The following is a 25,412-nucleotide window of genomic DNA, read 5'->3' as shown; positions in this document are numbered from 1 at the left end:
TCAGTGTGAAGCAAAAGGAGGTTGAATTTAAAGGATATTAAGCTAACATGAAAGGAAATTGAGAAGGAGACTGAAAAAGAGACTAATCTAGGAAGCCTGTGAAAAGTATTGGGAAGATTAAGTGGTGTTCAGGTTATATTAACAGAACCTATGCATTTAAATCAAGAAACTTAGGGAGCAACAAGTGAGGATGAACAGTTTTAGTCATATTAACCTGCTGTATCAGTAGGCCATGTGCTAAGGGCTATTTAGAGGTGGTCCTGGCACTCAAGAACAAAATCAAATCAAGTCATTTCTATTTTCCCGGCAGCTTCCAAACTATAAGAACTTCAAAGGCACTATCCAGGAACTTGGTCAGAACCAGTATGCTGTTAGTGGTGAGATATTTGTGGTGGACAGAAACACAGTAGAGATTACAGAACTTCCAGTTAGAACTTGGACACAGGTGAGTATAACCGAGTGAGAAGTTCATTGCTTTATTTTTTTGTGGCACAAATAATTCACCTGTTTGTTTATTCTGTGTCTATATAAAGGTTTGACTCCATATTTTTTTTACCTTTGTATTTGAATTTTTGCATTTTGAATTTTCAAGTTTTTAAGTACATGTAAAAAATAGTATGTTTTATAATAGCTTAGTGGTTCTCACTGTGGGTCGCATCCCCTATGGAACTGATCAGCCCTTTCACAGAGGTGACCTAAGACCATTGGAACACAGATATTTATACTATGATCCATAATAGCAGCAACACTATTATAAGTTATGAAGTAGCAACAAAATAATTTTATGAGTGGGGTTCACTGCAGTATTATGAGGGTTGAGAATCACTGCATTAGTTGGTGCTTCCTTTAATTCATTTTTTAGAAAGTGATTGTATATTTGTGTTTGTAAACAAAAGGCATGGAATGAGAAATATTATAGGCCAATATAACTATGCTTAGTAAATTAAAATAAGTTTCAAGTGCTATAAATCGATGCCACTCTATTAGGTCTAGCAATGTCATCCTCCTTACACCCTGGACTTACAGTACCTTTGGTGTGTAATTACCTCAGAACCAGAACCACCATCTTGTATGGCTTTTCTCACCATTAAGCATGCACTCAAAATTTTTAAAAGATTATGTGACTAATGAGAACATGATAATGTATTGTAAAAAGATTTATTGTCTTTTTAAATGTTTTCTAGGTGTACAAGGAGCAGGTCCTAGAACCTATGCTTAATGGGACAGATAAAACACCAGCACTGATTTCTGATTACAAAGAATATCATACTGATACAACTGTGAAATTTGTAGTGAAAATGACAGAAGAGAAACTTGCACAAGCAGAAGCTGCTGGCCTGCATAAAGTTTTTAAACTCCAAACTACTCTTACTTGCAATTCCATGGTAAAGTAATCTTTTTTAAATGGTTATACATTAGATTATCATAATAAGAGCTACAACAATAAGCTTGAGTGCTAAAGAATCTAGCAATTAATTTCTTTCCTCTGGTGCTAGGACAGTATGTACTTTTAACCTCAAGCCACCACTGCAGCCCCCTAAGAAACCCTCTAAAAAATAGTCTCTCAACATTTTTACTATTTTAAACTTTCCCATAGTTTTTGATAATTGTATTTATCAAATTCCTGTTACTAAAGGAATATTTATAGAAATGTTTTTAATAATTTTGGTTTATTTTTAATGGGTTTCAGGGGTAACATATATTCATATTAGAGTTATTTTAAGTACTATAGGTACTGTATAAATTACAATACTAGTACAGATTTATTGAATTTAAAGAAAACACTTTGTATTTTATGTAGGTACTCTTTGATCATATGGGATGTCTGAAGAAGTATGAAACTGTGCAAGACATTTTGAAAGAATTTTTTGATTTACGATTAAGTTATTATGGTTTACGGAAGGAATGGCTTGTAGGAATGTTGGGAGCAGAATCTACAAAGCTTAATAATCAAGCCCGTTTCATTTTAGAGAAGATACAAGGGAAAATTACTATAGGTAAGGCATAGTCTTTAAAGATTTGAACATTAGTTAAAATGGAAAAAAGTCTTTATTAATAGAAGACATTTTTGTCAGTAGAATATAAGCAAATACAAATTGATCTCTTTTCTTGATCCTAATTTTATTTTTCCCTCACATAGAGAATAGGTCAAAGAAAGATTTGATTCAAATGTTAGTCCAGAGAGGTTATGAATCTGACCCAGTGAAAGCGTGGAAAGAAGCACAAGAAAAGGTAATCACCTGCAGAAAAAGATACTCAGAGAAGCTCTGAAAATCAACTTACAAAAACAAAATTCCCAACCCCAAAAGTTTGAATTTAGAACTGATAAAGGTGCTAAGCTGGCTGTTTGGAGACTAACCCACAGAGCAGACACAGTGTAGGAATTCACAGTGCATACTCACCACAAAGCACCCATTTCTAACAGGGCCTTTAGAAATGGCTCCATGCTGAGAATGTGGCTCAGTGTCCTTGATCTTGAGTCTGCCATTAAGAGGCTTAACTTGTTATGATGGTTTCTGTAAAGTACATGTATACTCTTTCAGAGCCAGACTGGTCGCCCTCAGAATCCTTCCATTTTCCAGTCTGTGATGACAGTGTGGCATCTGCTTGGTCTAGTTGTGGTTGGGGCCGGGAAGATAAGAGACAAATGTTCCTTGTAGACACTAATATCAAGCATGTGCTCTGCCTGTGGACTTTTAGGCCGAAACTTAAACACTATAATTAAGTTGTCTATTTTAGATAATAGTTGTATTGATTCAATGAATGAAATATTGAAACCTTAAGAGTTCCCTCAAGAGTTAATTTCTTAATATTTGTGATGATAAAAAGGCAATGTAAAAACACAGTGCAACATCATGATTGAGAACAGAAATGTAGAGAAGTGAAAAAACAGCAATGATTACTATTTTTAGATACTGAAATAGATTTGTATGAATATTAGATAGTAATGTTAACCTTGTTTAAGAAAGTTAAAACTGTGTGATATACTGTGAACTGATATGTTAAATTTCCTTGCAGTTTAGAATTTGCAACCATAATATTTTTGAATTTTTCATCAAAGTATATTGAAATACTACTCTTGTTCAAATTAAGCTCTTCTCAAATTTGAAGTCAATGTAATATGTTGAAGTGAGTAAAATCAGAACAAATTCTGTAGTATTAAGCTAACAGGCTTATTTACTATTTTAATATTTACTATTTTAATAAAGTAGGACAGGACAATGTGGTGAAAGAGCACATTCTTTTCATATTGTGATTTATTGTGTTGCTGAACTCCAAATTATGCTTTATATCCTTCTCGAACTGTGTCGTTGTTGGTTTAAACTGTAGAAAATTGTCTAATAAACAGTGAATTCAGTGCTTACTCAGTTTTAAAATATAAGGGTGTTCTGGTTTTGGAATGCCCTTCTGGTGGAAGCAGAATTCATGGATAAAAGCTAGCTTGCTTTTAGTAGTTGCATTAACACCATGAAAGTTTTGCAGCATTGTTGCCCAGTGTGCACTTAAGGAAGTAAGGAGTTTAGGTACCAAAAGGTATGGTTCTTACTAGAGCCTGTAGTGTTGGGAGAGAGAAAGTTATAAAACATCTACTTAAAAATTATTTCTTATACTGCAAATTCTATCATTAAACATGGAAAAGTTCACTTTTTAATTGATTTCTGAAAGTGCCCTTTAATATATTCTTGTTAATAGTGAAACACACACACACATTCTTAGAGTTCTCATTTGATAGTGCTTCTGGTGTCATGAAAACCTAGATAAGTGTACTCTGAAGTTTCAGTTTTAGGCAGTATTGCACTGTGCTCTAATACCTCATGGAAGGCTAATCCCCCAGATTTCTGTAGCTCTAATGGCAGCTCACTGTAGAACAGTCTATTAAACATTATCTGCTATATGCTAATCATCTAGCAACTGTTCTTTAGTTTAGTGTACAGTTTTATTTATGTCATGAAGCATCTTGATTTGCACTTTTAATTTTTATCATTTTATTTCCAAAGTATACTCAAACCTAACTTTGTAGATATACATTATTTTAAATTGTAAAGCCATTTTGTTTATGAACTTTTGGCTTATTAAGAGTATCTTTCATTTTTAACTGTCTGAGTGTCTTAAACAACTTTAATTTCATTTAATGCCTTTTTTTAAAGCAAGGCAATGACACCTATAATTACTTTTATTGGATTCATTGTAATTTGAACATATTATTAGGATAAGAGGCTTCTTTAAAGTGCAGTTGTTTTTCTAAGTAGAATTTCAGAAATCTCGCTTCCTTAAATCATCAACTTAGTTCTCAGTCAGCTTACTTTCTGAGTTCACATTTGTACAATCCTCATAGTAATAGGGAATTTTTATTAAAATATATCTGTAGTGAGTAAATATAGCCTATTTATGTTTCTACAACTATTGAAACATTTTTGTAAGTGATTTCTTGTATGTGTTTTCATGTCCATTAACTGACCAGTATAAAAGTCTGACAATATGCAACGACAAAAATTTCACTTAATAATTTTAAGATACAGTGTCTTTTTACTTTGGGACTTAGGAAAGCAATTAACATTTCATCAAATTCCTGAGTAAATAGGAATACAATATACTATTCCTTCCGAAGATTTTATTATTATAGCTTATGAAAATCTTAAGCTTTTTTTAAATATAAGAAGTAGGGTTTATAGGCAATCTTGATGGTAATGTTAAAAAACTCCTACCACCCTGAAGGAGTAGCATTAATAGTATAGCATTTAAACCTAATATTAATGAAATTAAAATACTAATTTGGTATTATAATGGAAATTAATATAAAATATATTATTTTTTACAGGCCGCAGAAGAGGAAGATACACAAAACCAACATGATGACAGTTCCTCTGACTCAGGAACTCCTTCAGGCCCTGATTTTAATTATATTTTAAATATGTCTCTATGGTCTCTTACTAAAGAAAAAGTTGAAGAACTCATTAAACAGAGAGATACAAAAGTATGAACGTTTGTAGGTTAAATAATTTGGAACTATTTCAGTATTATCCGTATCTTGATTTTTTTTGTCCAAAACTAAGTATTTTGATTTATCCTTTACACATTTAAAAACTATTAGATGTTAAACTGTACTACTCTCTCTTTCTCTCTCTCTCTCTCTCTCTTTTTTTAATTGTAGGGGCGAGAGGTTAATGATCTCAAAAGGAAATCTCCTTCAGATCTTTGGAAAGAAGATTTAGCAGCATTTGTTGAAGAATTGGATGTATGTTAAATTTCTATTAAATATATGTTTTTCAGGCTGTGAATATAGCTTAGTGGTAATGCATTGGCCTAAAATGTGTAAGGCCTAAGTCCAGTCCCAACCCTACCAAATGAATAAATAATTTTTAAAATGAATAAACTATATTTAGAAGAATAATGGTTTTGAGATATTTTGAATAATGAAAATTCTTCTTTAACTATCTCAGAAATTTTCTTTAACTTGGTATTAGTGTATTTATAATCCAAGTTAAGATCAAGCTAGTTTTACCCCTATGAAGTTATAAAGAAAAGCTCTTTCTAGTTTAACAATATAAATATTACAGAGTTCATTAGAATAATTGAAATTCTAATATTTTCTATTGGTTTAATTCTCTTACCTGACTTCTGACTCTGCTAATTGATTTAATTTGGCATTTTCTGAAAAGAGGTAAGACAGTCCGTGGGTATGGTTGAATATGGGTATTTTGACTTTATCCTAAAGGAGAAATTTCAGTGATTTTCTGTTAGTGGAATTCTAATTTTAAAAGTAAAAGTAGAGAAATTATTTAAAATGTAAGCCTTTTAAAAATTGCTCTTAAAGTACTAAATTGAATTAATGGCAGCAGAGTGAATGTCTGATTTTGAGTACCAAAAGTAAGCAGCCACTATTATTGCATGATGCTAATTTTTTAGTTATTTCACTATGTTAGATTCTTAATTATATTATTACTATTCCAGTATTTAATTTTCCTGCCCAGGGTTCTCTTATAGTTTGAATTTGTAGGAACAAGTGTATCATATTACTTGCCTGATGGAATTTTTGAAAATTTTTTGTGTTGTTGTTTTAGATTCCGTCTGTGATCGTTTAAGTACCATAGTACACACTGACCTAATTAATTAATTAGATTTTTTAAAATAGAGGCATATTTTCTTTCTGCTAGCTTATATGTTAAAAAAAAATTTTGTGCTGTGGGTATACATAGTAGTGCAGCACTTGACCTAGCATGAGTGAGATGCTAGCTTCCATCATATTTAAGATGTCCAAATAAACATTAAAAAGAAAATTACTGTTTCTGATTACTATTACTGCAAGTCTGATACTGCTTTAAATTGGATCACTGACTAGAAGAGTGGAACATGCTCATTTTTAAAAATTTTTTATTTTTTTTTGACACTCTAGATTTTATTTCCCTCCCAGTCCACCCTCAGACTATTCCATATCCCATACCTCCTCCCTGACCCCATCTCCACAAGGATGTCACCACCCCCACACTCCCACTCCACCAGACCTCTAAACTCCCAGGGGCCTCCATCCAGTCTCTTGAGGGTTAGGTGCATCTTCTCTAACTGAACACAAACTCCTTTTGTGCTTACTTTGTTGTAGAGCTAGAGCTGAAACATTACCATTCGTTTGTTGCTGTTTGCTACACTTTTAATTTGTCACTTTATTATTTGATAATTAGCAATATTCAATCAAATGGCTCAGCATTTAAAAGCACTTGGTGATCTCTTCCAGAGGATCCTATTTCATTCTTTTGATTTGACAGTTCTCATATACTCCCTCACCCCCTCTGGCCTCTGTAGGCTCCCATCCACAATGTAGTATACACTCACACAGACACATATACATAAATAAATCTTTAAATTCTAGAGAGTTTTAATTTTTTGTAAATTTAACTGTTTTATTTATCTTGAGTGTTTTGTCTGAATGTTGCTTCTATGGACTTCAAAAGAGAGTATCAGATCCCCTGGAACTGGAGTTATAGATGTTTATGAACCACCTTATGGGTGATGGGAATTGAACCTGGGTCCTGTGCAAGGGCAGTACTTGCCCTTAACCATTGCGCCATCTCTCCAGCTCAAAGATACAGTATTTTTTTTTTTTGTTAACTAAGAATATTTAGACTTAAATTTTATAACTTTGCATTCTTTAAAGTCATGACACTATCAATTGAACATACCTTGTGTGCTGATACTATACTGCATGTAGTTCTCAAATGAAAGAAATCATCCTTTCTATAAAACAGAGAAGGTTTTAGAGCCTAGAGAAGTAGAGGGACTTGCTTAGAGAGGCATTCTGTGGGTATGATTAAAAATAATTATTCATCTTTGCAAAGCCTTTTTCATCATCATCCCTAAAATAGATATGATAGAACTTTATAAAGCCTGCCACATGGTAGGTGCCCTGCCAACTGTCAGTTACTTGTTAAGAATATATAACTAGTAAGTAAAAATATCAACATTGAATACCAGTGTGTTTGTTTCAAAACATCATACTTATAAATGTTTATTAAACAAAATGTATTTAGATGTCTTTCAAGAGATGGCACTTTCCTTTGCATCTTTCCAAACCTGTTAATTATTATAAAGAATAATTTTGTAGAATTTAGAATTTGTCACATTTATTGTGGTTATATATTCACCCTATAAGCTCAAAGTCTTATGATTTTTTTTTTACTTTGAAATTGTGAATCATTATTATGATTAAAGCAATTGAAAAGAATAACTTCATATTTATTTTAGATTTTTTTAACTTTATTATGCATATAGATTTTTTTTGCATGCATGTCTTCTTTTTTGTTTGTTTGTTTTTTTTTTTTTTTTTTTTTTTTTTTTTCGAGACAGGGTTTCTCTGTGTAGTCCTGGCTGTCCTGGAACTCACTTTGTAGACCAGGCTGGCCTCAAACTCAGAAATCCGCCTGCCTCTGCCTCCCAATTGTTGAGATTAAAGGCGTGCACCACCACTGCCTGGGCATGTATGTCTTCATACCACCTGTGTGACTAGTTTTGAAGAGGTCATGAGATGGAGTAGAATGCCCTGAAATTGGAGTTCAAATGGAGATGAACCGCCATGTGGGGTGCTGAGAACTGAGCTCATGTTCTCTGTAAGAACCACAGTGCTGTGGAGAGCTGAGCAATCTGTCCAGCCCCACATCATACTTTTTAACAGAACTGTCTTTGTGATGTGCCAGGTTTCTGACGACAGCAGGTCAGCAGTGGTCCTATCCCATACTCTCATAGGACTATAAAGAACCACTTAGGTCACTAATTACCATTGCCATATTATATTAAGAGTAGGAAGCTACGTTCATGAATTGGGGTTAAGACTTAAAAGTTTTTCCTCTCTTCCCATTATTTCGTCTCAGATTAGATCAGCTGAAAAGAAACCTTTGTTTCTTTGGTTTTTCGAGACAGGGTTTCTCTGTATAGCCCGGGCTGTCCTGGAACTCACTCTGTAGACCAGGCTGGCCTCGAACTCAGAAATCCGCCTGCCTCTGCCTCCCGAGTGCTGGGATTAAAGGCGTGCGCCACCACCGCCCGGCGAAACCTTTGTTTCTTAACATGAGAATAATTTATTTCAGGTTTTTATGCAATGATGATTTTTTTTTTTAACAAAGAGCTGTTTATGTATCTGTTCCCTTTTAATCATATTTCAGAAAGTGGAAGCACAAGAACGAGAAGATATCCTGGCAGGAATGTCTGGGAAAGCAATAAAAGGTAAAGTTGGCAAACCTAAAGTAAAGAAACTTCAGCTGGAGGAGACAATGCCCTCGCCTTACGGGAGAAGAATTGTTCCTGAAATTACTGCTATGAAGGCAGATGCCAGCAGAAAATTGCTGAAGAAGAAAAAGGTATCACATTCCTGTGTCAGCTCATTGGTTCATTCTACTTTAAGCTTGTGTTTAAGCATGCTTTATGATTTATAATGTACTTTGATGTGATAGGACATATTCTTTCACGAGAGCAATTGAGCTAAGGAAGAACACCTAGTAGTCAAGGATCACACATATATTTAAAGCCACTTACTTAGTTCAGTTTATACCACCCCTTCATCCCGTCTGTTTGATCTCAAACTTATGGGCTTAACTGATTTCTTGCCTCAGCCTCCTGTGTTGATTGGGACTACAGGGGCCTAAATTCTGTTTTTAGAATGAGAAACACTCTGCTGAACATCTTTCTAAATTAAAGTCTTAGCAAAAACCAACCCAAAACCATACAAATTATTAACTTTGTAAATTTAAATTTTATAGTATCATGACAAATTAAGGGTGTGTTAAGCAGAAAATAAACTTTGTTTGGTTTCGAAGTGACTTATCACTTTCTATGATCTCCTTGTTTGTTTTTGTTGAACACTATTAAGTACATCTAGCATTATTGGCATTGATAATTGCTATCAAGAACTTTAAAAAAAAATGTGAAATTTACCATTGAGCAGGATGGGCCAGGATTACCAGATGTAGAGGCTTCAGTGAATGTTCAGAGCCAAGAAAGCAGATGTATGATGGTCTTATAGAATCTAAAGGATTTATAGTCCAAGTAATGTGTATGCATAACTGAGAACACAGGCTCTTTGTGATGACTGAATAAGCTTAAGTTGGAGTTACAGGTCAGAGAATTTTTTTTAATTTTAATTTTTTTTGTTGAGAGCTGATATTTGAAGGAATTTGAAACATAGGAGCATTTGACACTAGAGAAAATATTCTTTTCTGTCTGATGACTGGGCTGTATTCCCCTAGCCTGGGTCTTCATCTCACTCTGCTTTAACATTAGCTCAGTGGCCTTAGTCCTTTGGTGTCAGATTTTCTTTTCTTTTCTTTTCTTTTCTTTTCTTTTCTTTTCTTTTCTTTTCTTTTCTTTTCTTTTCTTTTCTTTTCTTTTGTTTGTTTTTTTGAGACAGAGTTTCTCTGTATAGCCCTGGCTGTACTGGAACTCACTCTGTAGACCAGGCTGGCCTCAAACTCGGAAATCCACCTGCCTCTGCCTCCCAAGTGCAGGTTCATTTCTTATCATTCTTTTTTCCCCCTGCTTTATGTAGTGTCAATAAACTCATCTTGGCCTACCCTGAGCTTTGCCTACTTAAAACAATAACTCTAAAATGTTTATCTCTGAGCTATAATGTAATGCCAAAAGCCCCTTGAACTAAGCATGGCTGAAACTAGGCCTGTTAGCCTGATTGTGGGCCTGCTTTGTTTCCCATCTTGCTGCTTTTACCACTTTTCTACCCTGCTGGCAAACCTAGATGATTCTTTCAGAACTTGATAGGAAAGACACCTTTGACTTGTTCTCTCTGACCCTTCATAAGCATAGTGGTTCACATTTCCTCCAGCTGCTGCTGCCATTCACTCCTGTTTTGACTGGTGTTGTATTGACATTGTACCTACCTACCAGTTCTCCTGACCTTAACAACAATTTCTCAGGTTAGATTTGGCCTTTTAGTACTTCACAGAATACATCTGTTGCTTATTTTTGTTCCTCAATTTGAAAATGTTTTCCTAGTAGGTACAGGCACTGATAGTGTGGGTTTTTTTGTATGTTTGTTTGTGATTTTTGTTTGCTTTGTTTTGTTTTTTATATGTAGCTTTTAGTCTCATAGTTCCTTTGCTAACCAAGATCCTGGCTTATTCTTTAACATTTTCTAAGTGGCTATCATCTCAGTGAATATATCAGAATGTTAGGCTTATAAATAGTGTTATTTGAAACAGGAAAATGGAATACATTAAAAAAACTTAGCTGGTATGAAGAAACTGTTGAGTGAAACTGTATCTCTAAAATAAGCATTGTTAATTTACTTTTTACTTTTATTCATGGTTGGATTTGGTTTGATTTTTAACACATAGGGTGATCCAGATACCACAGTAGTGAAAGTAGAATTTGATGAAGAATTTAGTGGAACACCAGTAGAAGGTACAGGAGAGGAGACATTGACCCCAACTGCTCCTGTAACTAAAGGCCCCAAGCCCAAAAGAGAGAAAAAAGAGCCTGGTAAGACATTAGGATGCTTTTGTGCATGTTTGTGTATAAGAAAGAAAAGGACTGTAGGGTGTGTCTAGAGTCTACTGATTTTGATGGTTTATTTATTTTTAGTAGTTCAAGTAATAACTTTAATTTTTATATACATTTCTATTTTATAATGAACCTTTCATAGAAAAGCTTCACTAGTAACTTTGAAAAAGTATTTATATGCAAATTATCATTGTCTTGCTTTTAGGTACCAGGGTTAGAAAAACACCTACATCAACTGGTAAACCTAGTACAAAGAAAGTGAAGAAACGGAATCCTTGGTCAGACGATGAGTCCAAATCAGAGAGTGACTTGGAAGAAGCAGAGCCTGTGGTTATCCCAAGAGATTCTTTGCTTAGGAGAGCAGCTGGTATTGTGATACATTTTATATTTATTTTATTGTATATGATCATTGACCTATACGTTTGGTTCAGTAGCATTATCAGTATCATTTAAAGTATTAAATCATCACTCCAAAGAAAGATAAGGTGAATTATGTTTTTTAAAAACAAATTTATTTTACATGTAAAAATGTTTTACATGCATGCATGTCTGTACAATGCATATATGTCTGGTGCCTGCTGAGGTCAGAAGAGGATGCCAGATCCTCTGGACCTGGAGTTATAAATGGGTGCTAGGAACCAAACCTGGGTCTTCCTCAAAAACCAAGTGTTCTTAATCATTGAGCAATCTCTTCAACCCAAATCATGTTTTCTACTTCATTTTATTGTTAAAGCTTAGATAATGCTTCCTCCATGGCTTTGGGATATTTGTTAAAAATGAACAAACCCCAAACCAAAGAACATAAAGATTGTTTTGTCACAGTATTGTCAGCTATGATAGCTCTGTTGGAAGTTCTCTGTATAAATATTCTACCACTTTTATCGAGAGGTCTCCTCCCTGAAACTGTTTACACAGATTCTTTGTACTCAGTTCTCTAAATATGATTCTATGGTTAGACTACAGTGCCTTGTCTTCTAGTGCATTGCTATTAAGAATATGATTTGATCTTCCTTGAATATTCATTAATGGCATGTACTCAGATAATTATAAAGTCTGATTAGTTTGTTTCATGGTTCTCTTATATTTTCTTAAGTTTTAATTCATTAAAATGAGTATTACAACTTTATTGTTGTTAACTCTGGCAAATGTATTTTTAATTGTATGCCATTGCTTTAAATTGTTTGATTCTCTTATCAAATGGGCAAGTTTATTTTCCTAATGGGTATAGGTATAAATGATAAGGGTGAATAATTTACGTGGTTAGATTATGGTACATGAAAATTAATTAGTTAAGACTAGTTAATGCTTCAAAAATTATGCTTATATTTTTCTATACATGAAAGGTAAAATACGAAATTATTGAGTGATCAAATAGTTTAAGAATTTTCCCCTATAATGCATGCTAGAATTTAAAATAAAACTTACTTGCATTATACCAGAATGCATAATTCTTCTCTTTAGTTGTTTCCTATCTTACAGGCATGTACCAGCATGCTCAGTGTATGACTTGACTCACTGGGACTTGACTCACTGGGACTTGACTCACTGGGACTTGAATCCAGAGATTTTTGCATACTAGGCAACATTTGCTAACTGAGCTAGTCCTTATATTGTCATTTTACAGTGCAGCTAACCCTAAAGGGAAGTAAATGTTGTCACTTAGACAAGCTAAAAGAAAGTTTATCTTTTTTAAAAGAAGGTAAATTTTATTATTTGTAATTAAAGAAGAGGCAGATCTTATATCAATAGTCCTTTGTATAGGGCACACATGACATCAGGACAAATGACGCAGGTCATTTCAGTCATGGTTTTGTGTTCTTGAATAATATTTAAATATAATGAGAAACATCTTAAACAAATAGTCCCATCAGTTTATGTTGTTATAACACACACAGTAAGTGCTAGTATTGTAGCCTCCTGGAAAGTGCTAAGGGAGACCATAGGTTTTTATTCTCTAAAGTTTCATCCTTTTCTTAATATACTTAAAAAATATTTTAGGTGGTAAATCTTGGATTTTGAGTTTTACATTCTTTTGTTGCTTTTGAGCAAATCCCTCCCTATATCATCCAGGGTGCCATCAAGTTCCTTGGCATAAATGATTTTCCCTTAGTCTCTTAATTATTTGGAACTGTAGCAACACATCACTGCATCCTGGTACATTCATTTCTGTTTTCCTCCTAGCTGAAAGACCTAAGTACACTTTTGATTTCTCAGAAGAGGAGGATGATGATGCTGATGATGATGATGACAATAATGATTTAGAAGAACTGAAAGTTAAAGCATCTCCTATAACAAATGATGGGGAAGATGAATTTGTTCCTTCAGATGGCTTAGATAAAGATGAGTATGCTTTTTCTCCAGGCAAATCCAAAGCTACTCCAGAGTAAGTAAAGCAGCAGTGATTATCCAGTAAGCTCATGAGCACCAAGACGTGATCAGTTCTAGCTAAAGGTTTCTTTATATAGTTTATTTGTACTGCAGGTCTTCCCTAGCTGTTGCTGTGGGTTAACTGAAAAGCTGGCAAGCTTTTTCAGTCAGGGCTTGAAAATAATTACTCTATATGCCCAGGTCATATGGCTTTGTAAGAGCTCATTATTACTGCTCTTGTAGCAAGAAACTAACTTCAAACAACATGTAAATAAAGGAATGTTGTTTGTCCCAGTAAAATGTTTACAAAGATATCATCCACATGGAGTGTATTTGGACAGCTCCTGGCTTGGGAAATGTTTGTAGATCTTTAGAATTAGGAAACTTGTTTTTCCAGTAGATTTGTCCTTGGTTATTTTTATTACTTTTGATGAATGCCAGCATTAACATGGAGAATGTGAGATTTTTGAATTAAGTAGTTTTTTTTAAAAGACATAATAACTCAATATAACCAGCCTTGATTAGCTTCTAAAGTAACTGCCCACCTGTGGTCTGTAGCCAGTAATGGTATGGCCCCCTGCTGTGATAGGGAGTCCACTTTTCTCTTTGGATCTTTGCTTATAATGTTTGAGTTAGTGTCACTTTGAATAATTTTAAACCATTGCCTGGTTCCCATTCTTATTTTATATTAAATCAGTATTTTTTAAATCATTTATCTGTGTTCATGTATTTGCTTATATAAGTTTGTGAGGAAATGAGCAGGGTGTGGGTGTTGCCTTATCTTTAATAAAAAAAAAACCAAAGGGGAAAGAACTAAAGTTTTGGTAATTATAATCCCACAGTGTATATTATCTTGAATATTTTAATTATGCCTCTTTGTGATATTTTCTTTCTAATAGAAAATCTTCACATGACAAAAAAAGTCAGGATTTTGGAAATCTTTTTTCATTTCCTTCATATTCTCAGAAGTCAGAAGATGGTATGTTCTGTTACTCTTTTCATTAGTTAATTATTATATTATTGCTGTACTTGATAGAGAGAAAATTTGAAAAATCATTATGCCAGAATTTAACTGCAGAGTTTTTCATTAGTGAAAGACTTTATGTTTTGCCCAATATGATAAGACTTACTTATTATTGACTGTAGAATAGTTATTGTGGAAGCATGTAGACAGATGCTAGCCCAGTAGGTGTAGTGTCTACATACAAGATTTAATAATGAGAAAAACATAAAAATAATTGGAAGATTGAAATTTGATTTTCATGGTGATGTGAATGTATTTGCGGCTATAAAAAGTACTAGTATAGATACAGATTCATAACCAAATTATTATATCTGAGAAAATAAAATTTTTATTAGAGCAAATATAATTAGGGTATATTTTTAGTACATATATTTTTGTGTATATGTGCAGTTTTCAGGGTCACTTAATTGATTTGCTATCTTTATTTTGTGTGTATGATGTGTGTGAGGGTTTGCACATGTGCATGTGAAGGCCCAAGGTTGATGTCTGGTGTCATCTTCCATGTTCTCTACTTTATATATTGATGCAGAGTCTCTTCTTGAGCTTGAAGTTTTCCATTTCAGCTAACATGACTGGTCAGTTTTTTTTTGGTGTAGGAGTAATTTCCTTTCTCTGCCTCCTGTGGTTTGGAATCTCAGTCAGGACACTATGCCCCCTTTGCTTTTATGTGGGTTTTACTTGTAGAACAAAGGCATTAATGGTGAACCAACTCCTAAACCCTTGTTTTGAATTTGTAAATATATACATACAGAATCACCTAGACTTGGTACATTTTCTATAATTTGGATAGACATTCATTGGTGAGACAACTTGTCAAAACTGTCATGTAAAATTATTAAGTGTAAGAGGCCATTTTAAAATTTCCTGCTATGGTCTGAGTGAGGAAAAAGTTGATTGCTACATTTAACTAATTTGTGGACAGAAATAAGCTAAAGCTGGTCATGGGGGTACATGCCTATCCTAGCATTTGGGAGGCTGAGGCAGAAGGATTGCAATTTTGAAGCCAATCTGGGCTACATTGCAAGACTGTTTCCTCCCCCCCAAAAATAAATTAAAGGTATGCTTGCCTTTAAAATTAGTCTTCAATGATTTGTTGATTTAAAAATAGGAGTGCTTACTGCTCATTTAGATTTGGGCACTAGTACTGATTTTCTTGAATTGACTAATAGGGTTTGTATAAATACTGAAATTATCACAGCGGAGCTTTCTCATCTGAAAACAAATCACCAATTTATACTGCTGAATGTGCCAATTATCTTTTAAATAATTAACTTTTGATACTATTAATTTTCACTGCCATGTACATTTATATATTGTTTCATAACAGTTAACATTTTTGAGGTATAACATTGGTATATTTTCTATTTTCAGCTGTTTGTGTATTGTGGATTATATGGTCAAAATAGAAACAAGATCAATTTATTAGCTAAAGAGAAGTCATCAAAGAATCAGTTTACTAAGAGGTCTTTATAGAGTCTCTTTACTAAAAAAAAGCTTTGAAATTTTTAGATTCAGCTAAATTTGACAGTAATGAAGAAGATACTGCTTCTGTTTTTGCACCATCATTTGGTCTGAAGCAAACAGATAAAGTTCCAAGTAAAACAGTTGCTGCTAAAAAGGGTACGTACTTAATACCTGCTTGTGTTGTTGCAAAAGCTGTGTAGAGATGGCTGATGTGAAAGGGAATCTAATATAATTTAAACTGTTTGCATGTGTCCTTCACTATGAAACTTAAGAATAGCTAAAATATTTATTAGACTATATTCTAAAACTATAGTCCCCCAGGCCCCTACTTAAGATTACAGATTAGCAGAGTTGTGGTGGCACACTTGTTTAATCCCAGCACTTAGGAGGCAGAATCAGGCCTCTGTAAGTTTGACACCAGCCTGGTCTAGAGTGTGAGTTCAGGATAGCCAGGGCTAAATAGAGAACCCTTGTCTAGAGCACCCCAACCCATAAAAAGAAAAATAATTGAGTTTAAAGGTTGCCTACCCTAAGAGCTCTTGGCAATGGATGACTTCATAGGGAGGGGGTGTCATTCTTGAAAGGTATTCCCAGTAGTAGATTTCCTATGCTCATAGGGGCATTAATTGGATTTAGTGGGTTAGAAAAAGTTAAGTTGGAAGAGGGACATGTGGAGGTGAATATGAGAGAAGTTAGAGAAGGTAAATAGGGTAGATATTAGCATGTTTCATTGTACAAATATGTGAAATTATCAAGATTAAATAATTGTGACAAAAGATAGTTTTCCTATAAAGTTCCTTTGGTACATTGGGTAGAAAATACACATTTATCTTGATTCTATATTCTGCTTCCTACAGTTATCCTATTCCTTTTCATCTTGAATTATAGCTTCCCCCTCCCTGCCATAGCTTTCATGAAATGCTGAATTGCCTCATTAATATTATACAGTTGCAAATTATGTAACTTGTTTTTTTTGAAGTTCAGTATTAGTGCTTTATATTTGAAAATAATATTTATCTTAAAAATACATATCTAGGCGAGATATTAAGCAATATGGACTGCTCCCTAAAAGCAAGGAAATCTATAGTATTCACCATTAGAGACACATGTGTATTAAATGTAGCAGAACTGATAATCACGAAAGTCTTTGTTCTGTCTGAATGCACTAGAGCTGTGGAGAGATTGTGCAGAGGAGTATCTAGATGGCATTCCAGGGACCACCCCTAACAGGTTCCCTCATGTCTTCAAGACATGTTGGCCCATGTCTACATTTCTTATTTTCTTTTTCTTTTTCTTTTTTATCCAACATAATATTTTTATTTATTATTTGGGAATTTTGCATAATGCATCCCTATGGTACTCACTTCCCAGTCAGTCCTCCTAGTGTCTACATTTCTTTACCTGAGTACTTTGACTTTGTAGTTGTGCTGGACTATTAACTCTCCCCACCTCACCTAGCTATCTTCCAACAGTGATTGAGGAAAGCAAGTATAGACATAGCTCAGTGCCATGATCTCTCAGGTTCTGAGTCTGGGTTATTGTATTGGCACTCCAGAGTTCTCCAAGGGGACTAATTAAGCTTCAAGTCTATGAACTGGCTTGAAAACTTAATTCTTGACTGGCTGTTTGCTTTTCGTGGTCTAAATTCTGTACTTTTATCACTTACTAAGTAAATATTTATTCTTGAATTCATACCCTAGGGTCAGTCAGGTTCTGAACTCAAATTAAGACAGATTTTATAATTTCCTTTCAAGACATCACTTTTGGGGCTGTCAGTGGTTAACAGCACTTACTATTCTTTGAGAGGATCTGAGTTTAGTTTCCAGCATCCATATCAGGTGACTCACAAACACTTTTAATTCTAGTGTCTAGGATCTGAAGTACTCTTCTGGTCATGTGGGCATTCCATATACATGGAGCCCATAAAGAAAAACAGGAATGTATGCAAATACATGTAATTTTTCTTAATCAAAAACATTTAAAAACATTTTAAGAGATTTTTTTCTTTAAGTTTTTGTATGAGCATCTTATAAAATACTGTGGGACATATATCCCTTCTTGAAATCTGTCACTATGTTTCTTTCATTAAGCTAATGAGTTCAAGTTTAACGTTAACTAAAAGACCAGACCATTTTCCACCTAACCTATCTAGCTGTTTCTCTGCTAGCTGGATGGAGCTTGTATTAGTTGAACTAAGAAACTGCCTTCAAAGATCTCAGCAAGATCTTCTTTCTCTACCTTCCTGAAATACAATTAGCAGATAATACCTCAAAAAAAAAAAAAAAAGATCCACTACAGCCTTCCCTTTTAAGAACTGCCTATGATAATTTGATTTACATATATTATTATTCACATTATGTTCTGAAGTTCCAATATTTTACAGCAGAAGGCAGCCTATATTGTTTAGCTAACTGATCTGTATTTGTTGGGAGGGGAGGTGTTGAAAGTGCCATATTACTTATGAAAACTTGAAAATGTGACCAGAGAAAACTGGTTTCTATTGCCCTGTTGTGATGAACATGCATTCCTGCTAGGAGCTGCCTTTGGATTCCTGTAGTAGATTTAGTCATGAGGAATCAGAAGTAGTAAAAGCCATAGTCTTTGGCTCTCTCTTCATGTACTATGTTGCATCTCAGCTTGAGACTCAGTTCTGTTTTTCAGAACATTAACAACACTTTTTAGCTTCTAATAGGAACCTCTGCCACTCATCTCAATCTGTCTGATACATTTGTTTTCCAGTTTCACTGTTATTACACAAGTACAAAGTGATTATAGTGTTTATATCAACCATAAATATAAGACTTCTTTTTAAAACATAATACAGTAAAGGGGACCTATCTACAGATCTAGGATTTCATGTTTCTTTCCACATAAAAATGCCAAATCTTGATTTTTAACTACTGGAGGGAAATGAGTTGCTTTGTATTTGTTCTGAGGACCAGAAAACCAATAAAAATGCCTCCCTCCCACTAAATTATCTTTATAAGCTAGAACTTAGTGTGTGTTTGTACATGGGTTATATAATTAGTGTGTCAAAGATAATTTTTTGTCATAAATATATATTTAAAAGATGCTGTTTAATTTCCTTTAAATATTCCTTGCTTAAAATATCTCAATTGGATTACCTAAAAATTAAAGTATGCCAAATTGAATAATACTTGTTTTATCATCCACGGGATGATATTTACCTTTATATAGGCACCAAGCAGAGAGAAACCATTTCTTAGTTTAATTACTACTCAGTTTATCATCAACAATAATAATAATAATAATAATAATATCCATTGTTACAGAATTCACATCCACTTGGTTTGTTGGTAAGTACATTGCACTGACTAACTCAAAGGATGTTTGCTTAATAGGTAAACCACCTTCAGATACAGCCCCTAAGGCCAAGAGAGCTCCTAAACAGAAGAAGGTAGTAGAGACTGTAAACTCTGACTCAGATTCTGAATTTGGCATCCCAAAGAAGACTACAACACCAAAAGGTGAGGACTGGCTTTGTATAACTCTTAAACACAAGCTATAAGGAAAATATTTCCTTCTTCAATTTTATTGAGTTTAGTGACAGGGTACCTACTTTATTTTAAATTGGCTCACATACTCATAGTATTTTACTGCATTCGAGTGAAGGATATAGAACAGCTTTTGTTTGTTTGTTTTTGTTTTTTCAAGACAGGGTTTCTCTGTGTAGCCCTGGCTGTCCTGGAACTCACTCTATAGACCAGGCTGGCCTCGAACTCAGAAATCCGCCAACCTCTGCCTCCCAAGTGCTGGGATTAAAGGCATGCGCCACCACTGCCCGGCAGACATAGAACAGTTTAATACAGTTACTTGTGAGTTAAAACATTGACAAGATTAAATATACTGAAAATGAGACAAAAAGATGCCATAGTGAGCTTCCTTGGGTTTGTCTCTCACTTCCTGTGTGTGGTTTATTTAAGGCAGAGTCTTGTTTTATAGGCCACAGAAATAGAAAGAATAAGAGGAAAGCAAAAACAAAACAACAACAAAACACATTCTTATAAGAAGTTCATTTCCTGAGTTCAGGAGTTGTATTTATAACTTACTAGTTTTTTATCAGAGCTTAATAATTGAAACTTATTTCCAGGATTTTCTCACTTGTTTAAGTATATTTTTAAAATACTCTTTAGTCAACATATACTCCATGCTGTCAAAGTATATGTGTATCATTTATAGTACGAGGGTAGGATTGCAGGTCTCACTGTTGGGCATGCCAAAGAAAAAACTGTAACACTTGGGCATATATCTTATTTACCTTTTGGAGGAAAAATTCGTCTCATGTATTTTTTAGGAAAAGGCCGGGGGGCAAAGAAAAGGAAAGCATCAGGCTCAGAAAATGAAGGTGATTATAACCCTGGAAGGAAACCATCTAAAACAGCCAGCAAGGTAAGCAAGACTCCACAAAGCATGGCTCATGGTCTGCATTGCATGTGGTCGCTCCCTGATTGATTGCCTTGTCAGAGCTCTACCTGTCTCATCAACAGGAGACACTCACTTGTATAACTAGTCTAGTTCTTATGCAAAGAGAGCACTAAAGTTAACTTAATCAGAATCTTCTATTTCATCTATTGAACTGTTATCAGTATATGCTACTTGAATATTAGAATATTCTTATAAACTTGGATTAATTTGATTTTTAAAAATTGAGTTTGTTTGACTGTGCCTAGTATTCCTAATTAATCTGACCCTTTAGAAACCCTGATTCTTTTGGGTAAATGAGTGGCCTCAGCTGCACTCTCTTCACCACTTATTTTATCTTCCTAATAAAACTTACAAATGCACATATGGATGGTTATAGCTTTAGAGATTCATCCTCTCCATCACTTCCTTTCTCTCTTATCTACTCTGTGATGTCTTAAAGTATTTTAGCAATACTTGTGGTAGTGTGTGCTATATACCATGCATAGCCTTGTTCTGCTCCCATAAATTCTGAATATGTTCTTAAAAATAGGGCAACTTGAATACTTTCTGATTTGGACATGTATATACTTGTTTAATATAAAGTTTTGGAATAGTGATGTTCCATTGATGAGGGTTTAACTTGGGCTCTTGATAAACACAAGAGCCCAAGATAGGTAATTACTGTATCTAATCTGTCTTTTCTTCCATAATTCATTTTAGTCTTAAGTTAGCATGTCAATTATAATTTTAAAAGTATGGTTATTGGTAATATGCCATAAATGTAAGTATAAGGAATAATAATACTTAACACTTTTTTTCCCTTATGTTGGGATTTTTTAAACTTTTTTTTTTGTTGTTGTTTTGGTGGGGGTTTAGAAACCGAAGAAAACGTCTTTTGATCAGGATTCAGATGTAGACATCTTCCCCTCAGACTTCACTTCTGAACCACCTGCTCTCCCACGGACTGGTCGGGCTAGGAAAGAAGTAAAATATTTTGCAGAGTCTGATGAAGAAGAAGATGTTGATTTTGCAATGTTTAATTAAGTGCCCAAAGAGCACGAACATTTTTCAAAAATATCTTGTGTTGTCCTTTGTCTTTTCTGTCTCAGAATTTTGTACATCTGGCTTATTTTAATGTGATGATGTAATTGATGGTTTTTTATTATTGTGGTAGGCCTTTTAACATTTTGTTCTTACACATACAGTTTTATGCTCTTTTTTACTCATTGAAATGTCATGTGTTGTCTGATTGGCTTGTAGAATTGTTATAGATTACCGTGCATTAGCACAGATTTTAATTGTCATGATTGCAGACTACAGACCTGCTTTTTGAAATGAAATTTAAACATTAAAAATGGAACTGTGTTCTTAGACTCTTTACTGAAGGTGAAACCATAGTGAAAGCTCCCACACACCTTTAAAATAAATATATTTATTCTTTGCCAGGAGACTCCATGGAAAAAGGTAAACAGTATATGAACATAGAAAGCACTGTTAAACCATCTCAATGTACAAACAGAGCCAGTGGTACATCACAGACTTTTGCTAATATATCAAAAACAAACAAACAAAAAATTCCACTAGTGCTTACATGAGAACTCAGAACCCAACTCTTGAGTCTTTCAACCACTCACTCTCCCAGAGCTGTCAGTCTCCATCATAATGATTGAACAAGGCCAGAGGAGGCCACTTGCCCATACCTTCAAGCATCAAGTCTGGGGAAACTCCCAGGATCAGGCCTGAGTCAGGAAGGTCACTGGGCTACTAGAGTCCAGATGGCAGACTAGCCTGCTGATTATCCTGTGATATTTCTCCAATGGCTTGTGAACAGGTAAACAAAGTTACTAACACTGGACAGTGTTTTTGCCTTGGAGGCTATCATGACTAAAAATGCATCATTTTTTTTTCATTCGGTAGTTGTGTCATTAAGGAATAAACCACTTACAATTTAAAGTGACATTAACAATTGAACAATGACATTGGATTAACTGAGCTGGCAGTTACACTGATACAGAATTCTCTTCTGCTAGTGCAGTGAAGTGGTGTACTCTATCTGGGCAACATAAAAGAAAGGATGCAGCTTGAGAGCATCAAAAAGCAAGGAGAAGCTTCCACACTACTTAAACCAGAATGTCTTTAGTCTTATCCTGTACTGTACAAAGGTCCTGGTTCCTTACCATGAAGCCTTGTTATTCATGAAAGCAAGACGTACAGTGGACGTACAGTGTTCTGCTCCATAACCTTGGTGTCTTGGTTATTGAGTATGTAAGACAAAAGAAAGCACCAACATACAGTATAGAAAGAACAGAGCCGTACTTCTGTATGTACAAAGTCTTCAGAAACTTAACCAGGGCTAAATCATCTCAACTGGGTCTTTGCCATGCATCTTGACTGTTCAGAGAGGAAAGTAGAAGCTTTAAACTAGATTCTGGTGGCATGAAATGGCTGATTTTCAGAATTTGAAAAGTTTGTATTTCTAGGCAAGTTACACAGTAAGGAATATATATTGATACATATGAAAACTTCTTGGTCCTTTTTGAGTTTAACATATTTCAGTTCAAAAACTAAGCAGCAGTAAAAATGTTTTCCTTGCATTTTCAATCTGGAACTGACGGTCCTGGGGAATGTCTGTAATAGCTGGAAATGTCTCACTGCAGCAGTGGAGACTGGCTAACTCCATTGTTCTCCACTGAGCTGGGGGACACGCTGGGACTGTGCTCTGCTGTATTCCCACTTGAACTTGGGGTCAAGGGCTCATGTCCTTCAGAATTCTCCAGCATTTCCTGAATGAGAGGTGGCATTGATCCAGGAATTTCCATTTTCAAGGTAATTACTCGTTCTGCACCTTTTTCGAGAGATAATAGAAAACCTGTCAGATAAGGGCTCAGCTAGATCCTAAGAACCAACATTCCCCTTCAGGTGTATAAAAGAGTTGTGAAATACAGGTATCAAGTGACTTATGTCTTTGTTGAAAAGAATCAATTTATTGGAAGTGAAAAACATCAAGGTGTTTACACTGGGAATGTTAGCCACGAGAAGGTCAGTGTCAAGTGTGTTGCAAGATCCCAGTTAGATTAGTTCTCAGGCACAGGCTGATCTACCACTCCCTTTGGGTACAGGATATATACTAATAGATATATTAGTTTATAATATAAACTAAGAGGTTCTTGGTCTTTAAGGAAAAGCAGTGGAGATATGTGATATGCATATTTGATAGTTGCAGTATTTCAGTCAAATTCAGGAAGTAAAATTTACGAAGAGAAGTCACTGATGAAAGATCAGAAAAATAAAGGTGAAGGGATGGGCAGTTTTCACAATGGAAACATTGACTGAGTCACAGTATATGGTGGTTCTCTGCAGCTCATCCAGCCTCTGGATGGTTTCATGCCGCCACATCCCACATCCCCACATGCAGCTGGTTAGGTGGAAATTAGTAAATAATAAAAAAAACTACCTCAGAACCAGGCTAGGATTGCTGGGTTGACTCTTCTAATATGGGGCTTGGGAAATTTCTATACGTGGCTGCTAGTACTCAGGTCACTGGCATAGCTATTTATAGAGTGATAGGAACTCTATCTATCTATCTATCTATCTATCTACCTATCTATCTATCTATCTATCTATCTATCTCATTTAATTACATCCATTCAAGCACTGGTATCTTTTTGCTTCTCTTAATCCCATGCTGGAAATGAACTTAGAATGTCTCCCCTGCCCCCCATTAAAAAAAAAAACAACCAACAACCAACCAACCAACTAAACAAAATCCAAAAACAACCCACATACACATATACACACACAAAATAAAAAATAAAAAAGAACTGAGGTTTCTTGTCGAGCAAGTTCACTGCGCATTTAAGCACTTCTGAAACAGTTTGTGTCTTGGCTTGCCAAGCTCCTCAGGAGTAGAATCTTCTAATGGGAAGGAACATGGTAGGTAATAGCATGGCTGGCACAAGGAATAATTGCTGAGTCATCTCCATAGAAAAGCCCTCTGCATTCAGCTGAGATAGATGCCTCTGGGCATTTCTATAATTGCCTGAGTTGCCACATAGACTGAGAATCACGAGGTGAGAGTATTTATATCTCTCAGCCAGGCAAGAATTCCTTTACTCAGAAGTGCCAACTCTAGAGCTGTGGGCACAGTGACCTTCATTTGCCTAGGGGTTAGGGTGCCATGCAGAGATAGGCCAAGTGTATAGAAGCCTGAGGTATCTGGAAAGCTGGAATGAAATGTATGGAATCAGAAAAATAAAACCTGAAAAAAGAGGACAGTGGTGAATGGCTCCCAGGGCTCAGAGCTTGCTCTGCAAGCTGCCTGACCTGAGTTAGTGCCCTAGAAAGGACACAGATTACGGGAGAGAGGTGACTCTACATAATTGTCCTTTAACCTCCAAGGGCATGCATGTGAGCCCCAACAATAATAATAGTCTGAAAACACACACCATGTGGGAAGAGTTGCTCTTCTAACCAGCCATGCCATTTTAAAACAATAATCTCTTAATATCACTGGGTAGTGGGATCTGCTTTCTGTTTTTGCTATCTCACACCAGACACAACATCAAAATATCTTCCTAAGGAAGCCTAAGGCACTCTTAACTACACAGACATGGATGCTCAAACAATGCTAATTCCTCTTGATTTCTATGAGATACATACCTCAACTTAAGCAGTAATGGGACTCCTGATATTAAAACATGGAATTTAAAAAGCAAAAGCAGACCAAGCTCTGCTTTCCACCCTTGAAGACATACCTTTAGCGCTGATGCTGCGGAGATCTGTGATTTTCATTAAGATCTTTGGAAACATGTGGGGCTTGCTGGGTCGTCGTTTTCTAATGTAAATCTTTAGAGCTTCCAGCAGTGGTTCTTGGAGCTTGTCTACTTTTGTTGGTTCCTCAAGGTCCTGGCGGTCTGGATAGCAGGAGAACGGATTCAGTGTTTAGTGTCTAGATAGCTCAGGGACTACTGGCTATCCTTCCTTGTCTTCCATTCCTCCTGTACAGTGGCTCTATTTGGTGACTCAGTTGCACACTAAACTGAGTAAATGCAATTGCTTTAAGAAGTGAAATTTGAAGATGTCCCCTTAATAAGCTCAGGTCCAGAGGCAAGAATTACCTCTCATGGCCAGATGG

The 25,412-nt window shown here is 35.1% G+C and overlaps 2 protein-coding genes across 3 annotated transcripts in view; one reads left to right on the top strand and one right to left on the bottom strand.

Annotated features, from left to right (window-relative positions):
• The window catches only part of Top2b (DNA topoisomerase II beta), a 59,920-nt gene extending 38,277 nt beyond the window's left edge, over window positions 1-21,643 (top strand). Inside the window, exons 22-36 of the mRNA XM_028760671.1 lie at window positions 311-445; window positions 1,185-1,385; window positions 1,802-1,997; window positions 2,141-2,232; window positions 4,820-4,975; window positions 5,153-5,236; window positions 8,652-8,846; window positions 10,833-10,977; window positions 11,204-11,365; window positions 13,180-13,381; window positions 14,265-14,344; window positions 15,899-16,009; window positions 19,216-19,341; window positions 20,169-20,263; window positions 21,155-21,643. Coding sequence (XP_028616504.1) covers window positions 311-445; window positions 1,185-1,385; window positions 1,802-1,997; window positions 2,141-2,232; window positions 4,820-4,975; window positions 5,153-5,236; window positions 8,652-8,846; window positions 10,833-10,977; window positions 11,204-11,365; window positions 13,180-13,381; window positions 14,265-14,344; window positions 15,899-16,009; window positions 19,216-19,341; window positions 20,169-20,263; window positions 21,155-21,322 — 2,148 coding nt within the window. The 3' untranslated portion in view covers window positions 21,323-21,643. The remainder of the gene's footprint in view (window positions 1-310; window positions 446-1,184; window positions 1,386-1,801; window positions 1,998-2,140; window positions 2,233-4,819; window positions 4,976-5,152; window positions 5,237-8,651; window positions 8,847-10,832; window positions 10,978-11,203; window positions 11,366-13,179; window positions 13,382-14,264; window positions 14,345-15,898; window positions 16,010-19,215; window positions 19,342-20,168; window positions 20,264-21,154) is intronic.
• Window positions 21,644-21,694: 51 nt separating this feature from the next.
• The window catches only part of Rarb (retinoic acid receptor beta), a 339,811-nt gene continuing 336,093 nt past the window's right edge, over window positions 21,695-25,412 (bottom strand). For both annotated transcript variants that reach the window (XM_028760673.1, XM_028760674.1), the window contains exons 7-8: window positions 25,033-25,191; window positions 21,695-23,123 (exon numbers count right to left, since the gene is read on the bottom strand). In XM_028760673.1, the coding sequence (XP_028616506.1) occupies window positions 22,927-23,123; window positions 25,033-25,191 (356 nt within the window). In that variant the 3' untranslated portion in view covers window positions 21,695-22,926. The remainder of the gene's footprint in view (window positions 23,124-25,032; window positions 25,192-25,412) is intronic.

Source organism: Grammomys surdaster, unplaced genomic scaffold (assembly GCF_004785775.1).
Source record: "Grammomys surdaster isolate TR1022 unplaced genomic scaffold, NIH_TR_1.0 126546, whole genome shotgun sequence".
Lineage (NCBI taxonomy): Eukaryota > Metazoa > Chordata > Mammalia > Rodentia > Muridae > Grammomys > Grammomys surdaster.
This window is presented reverse-complemented; position numbering and strand designations above follow the sequence as displayed.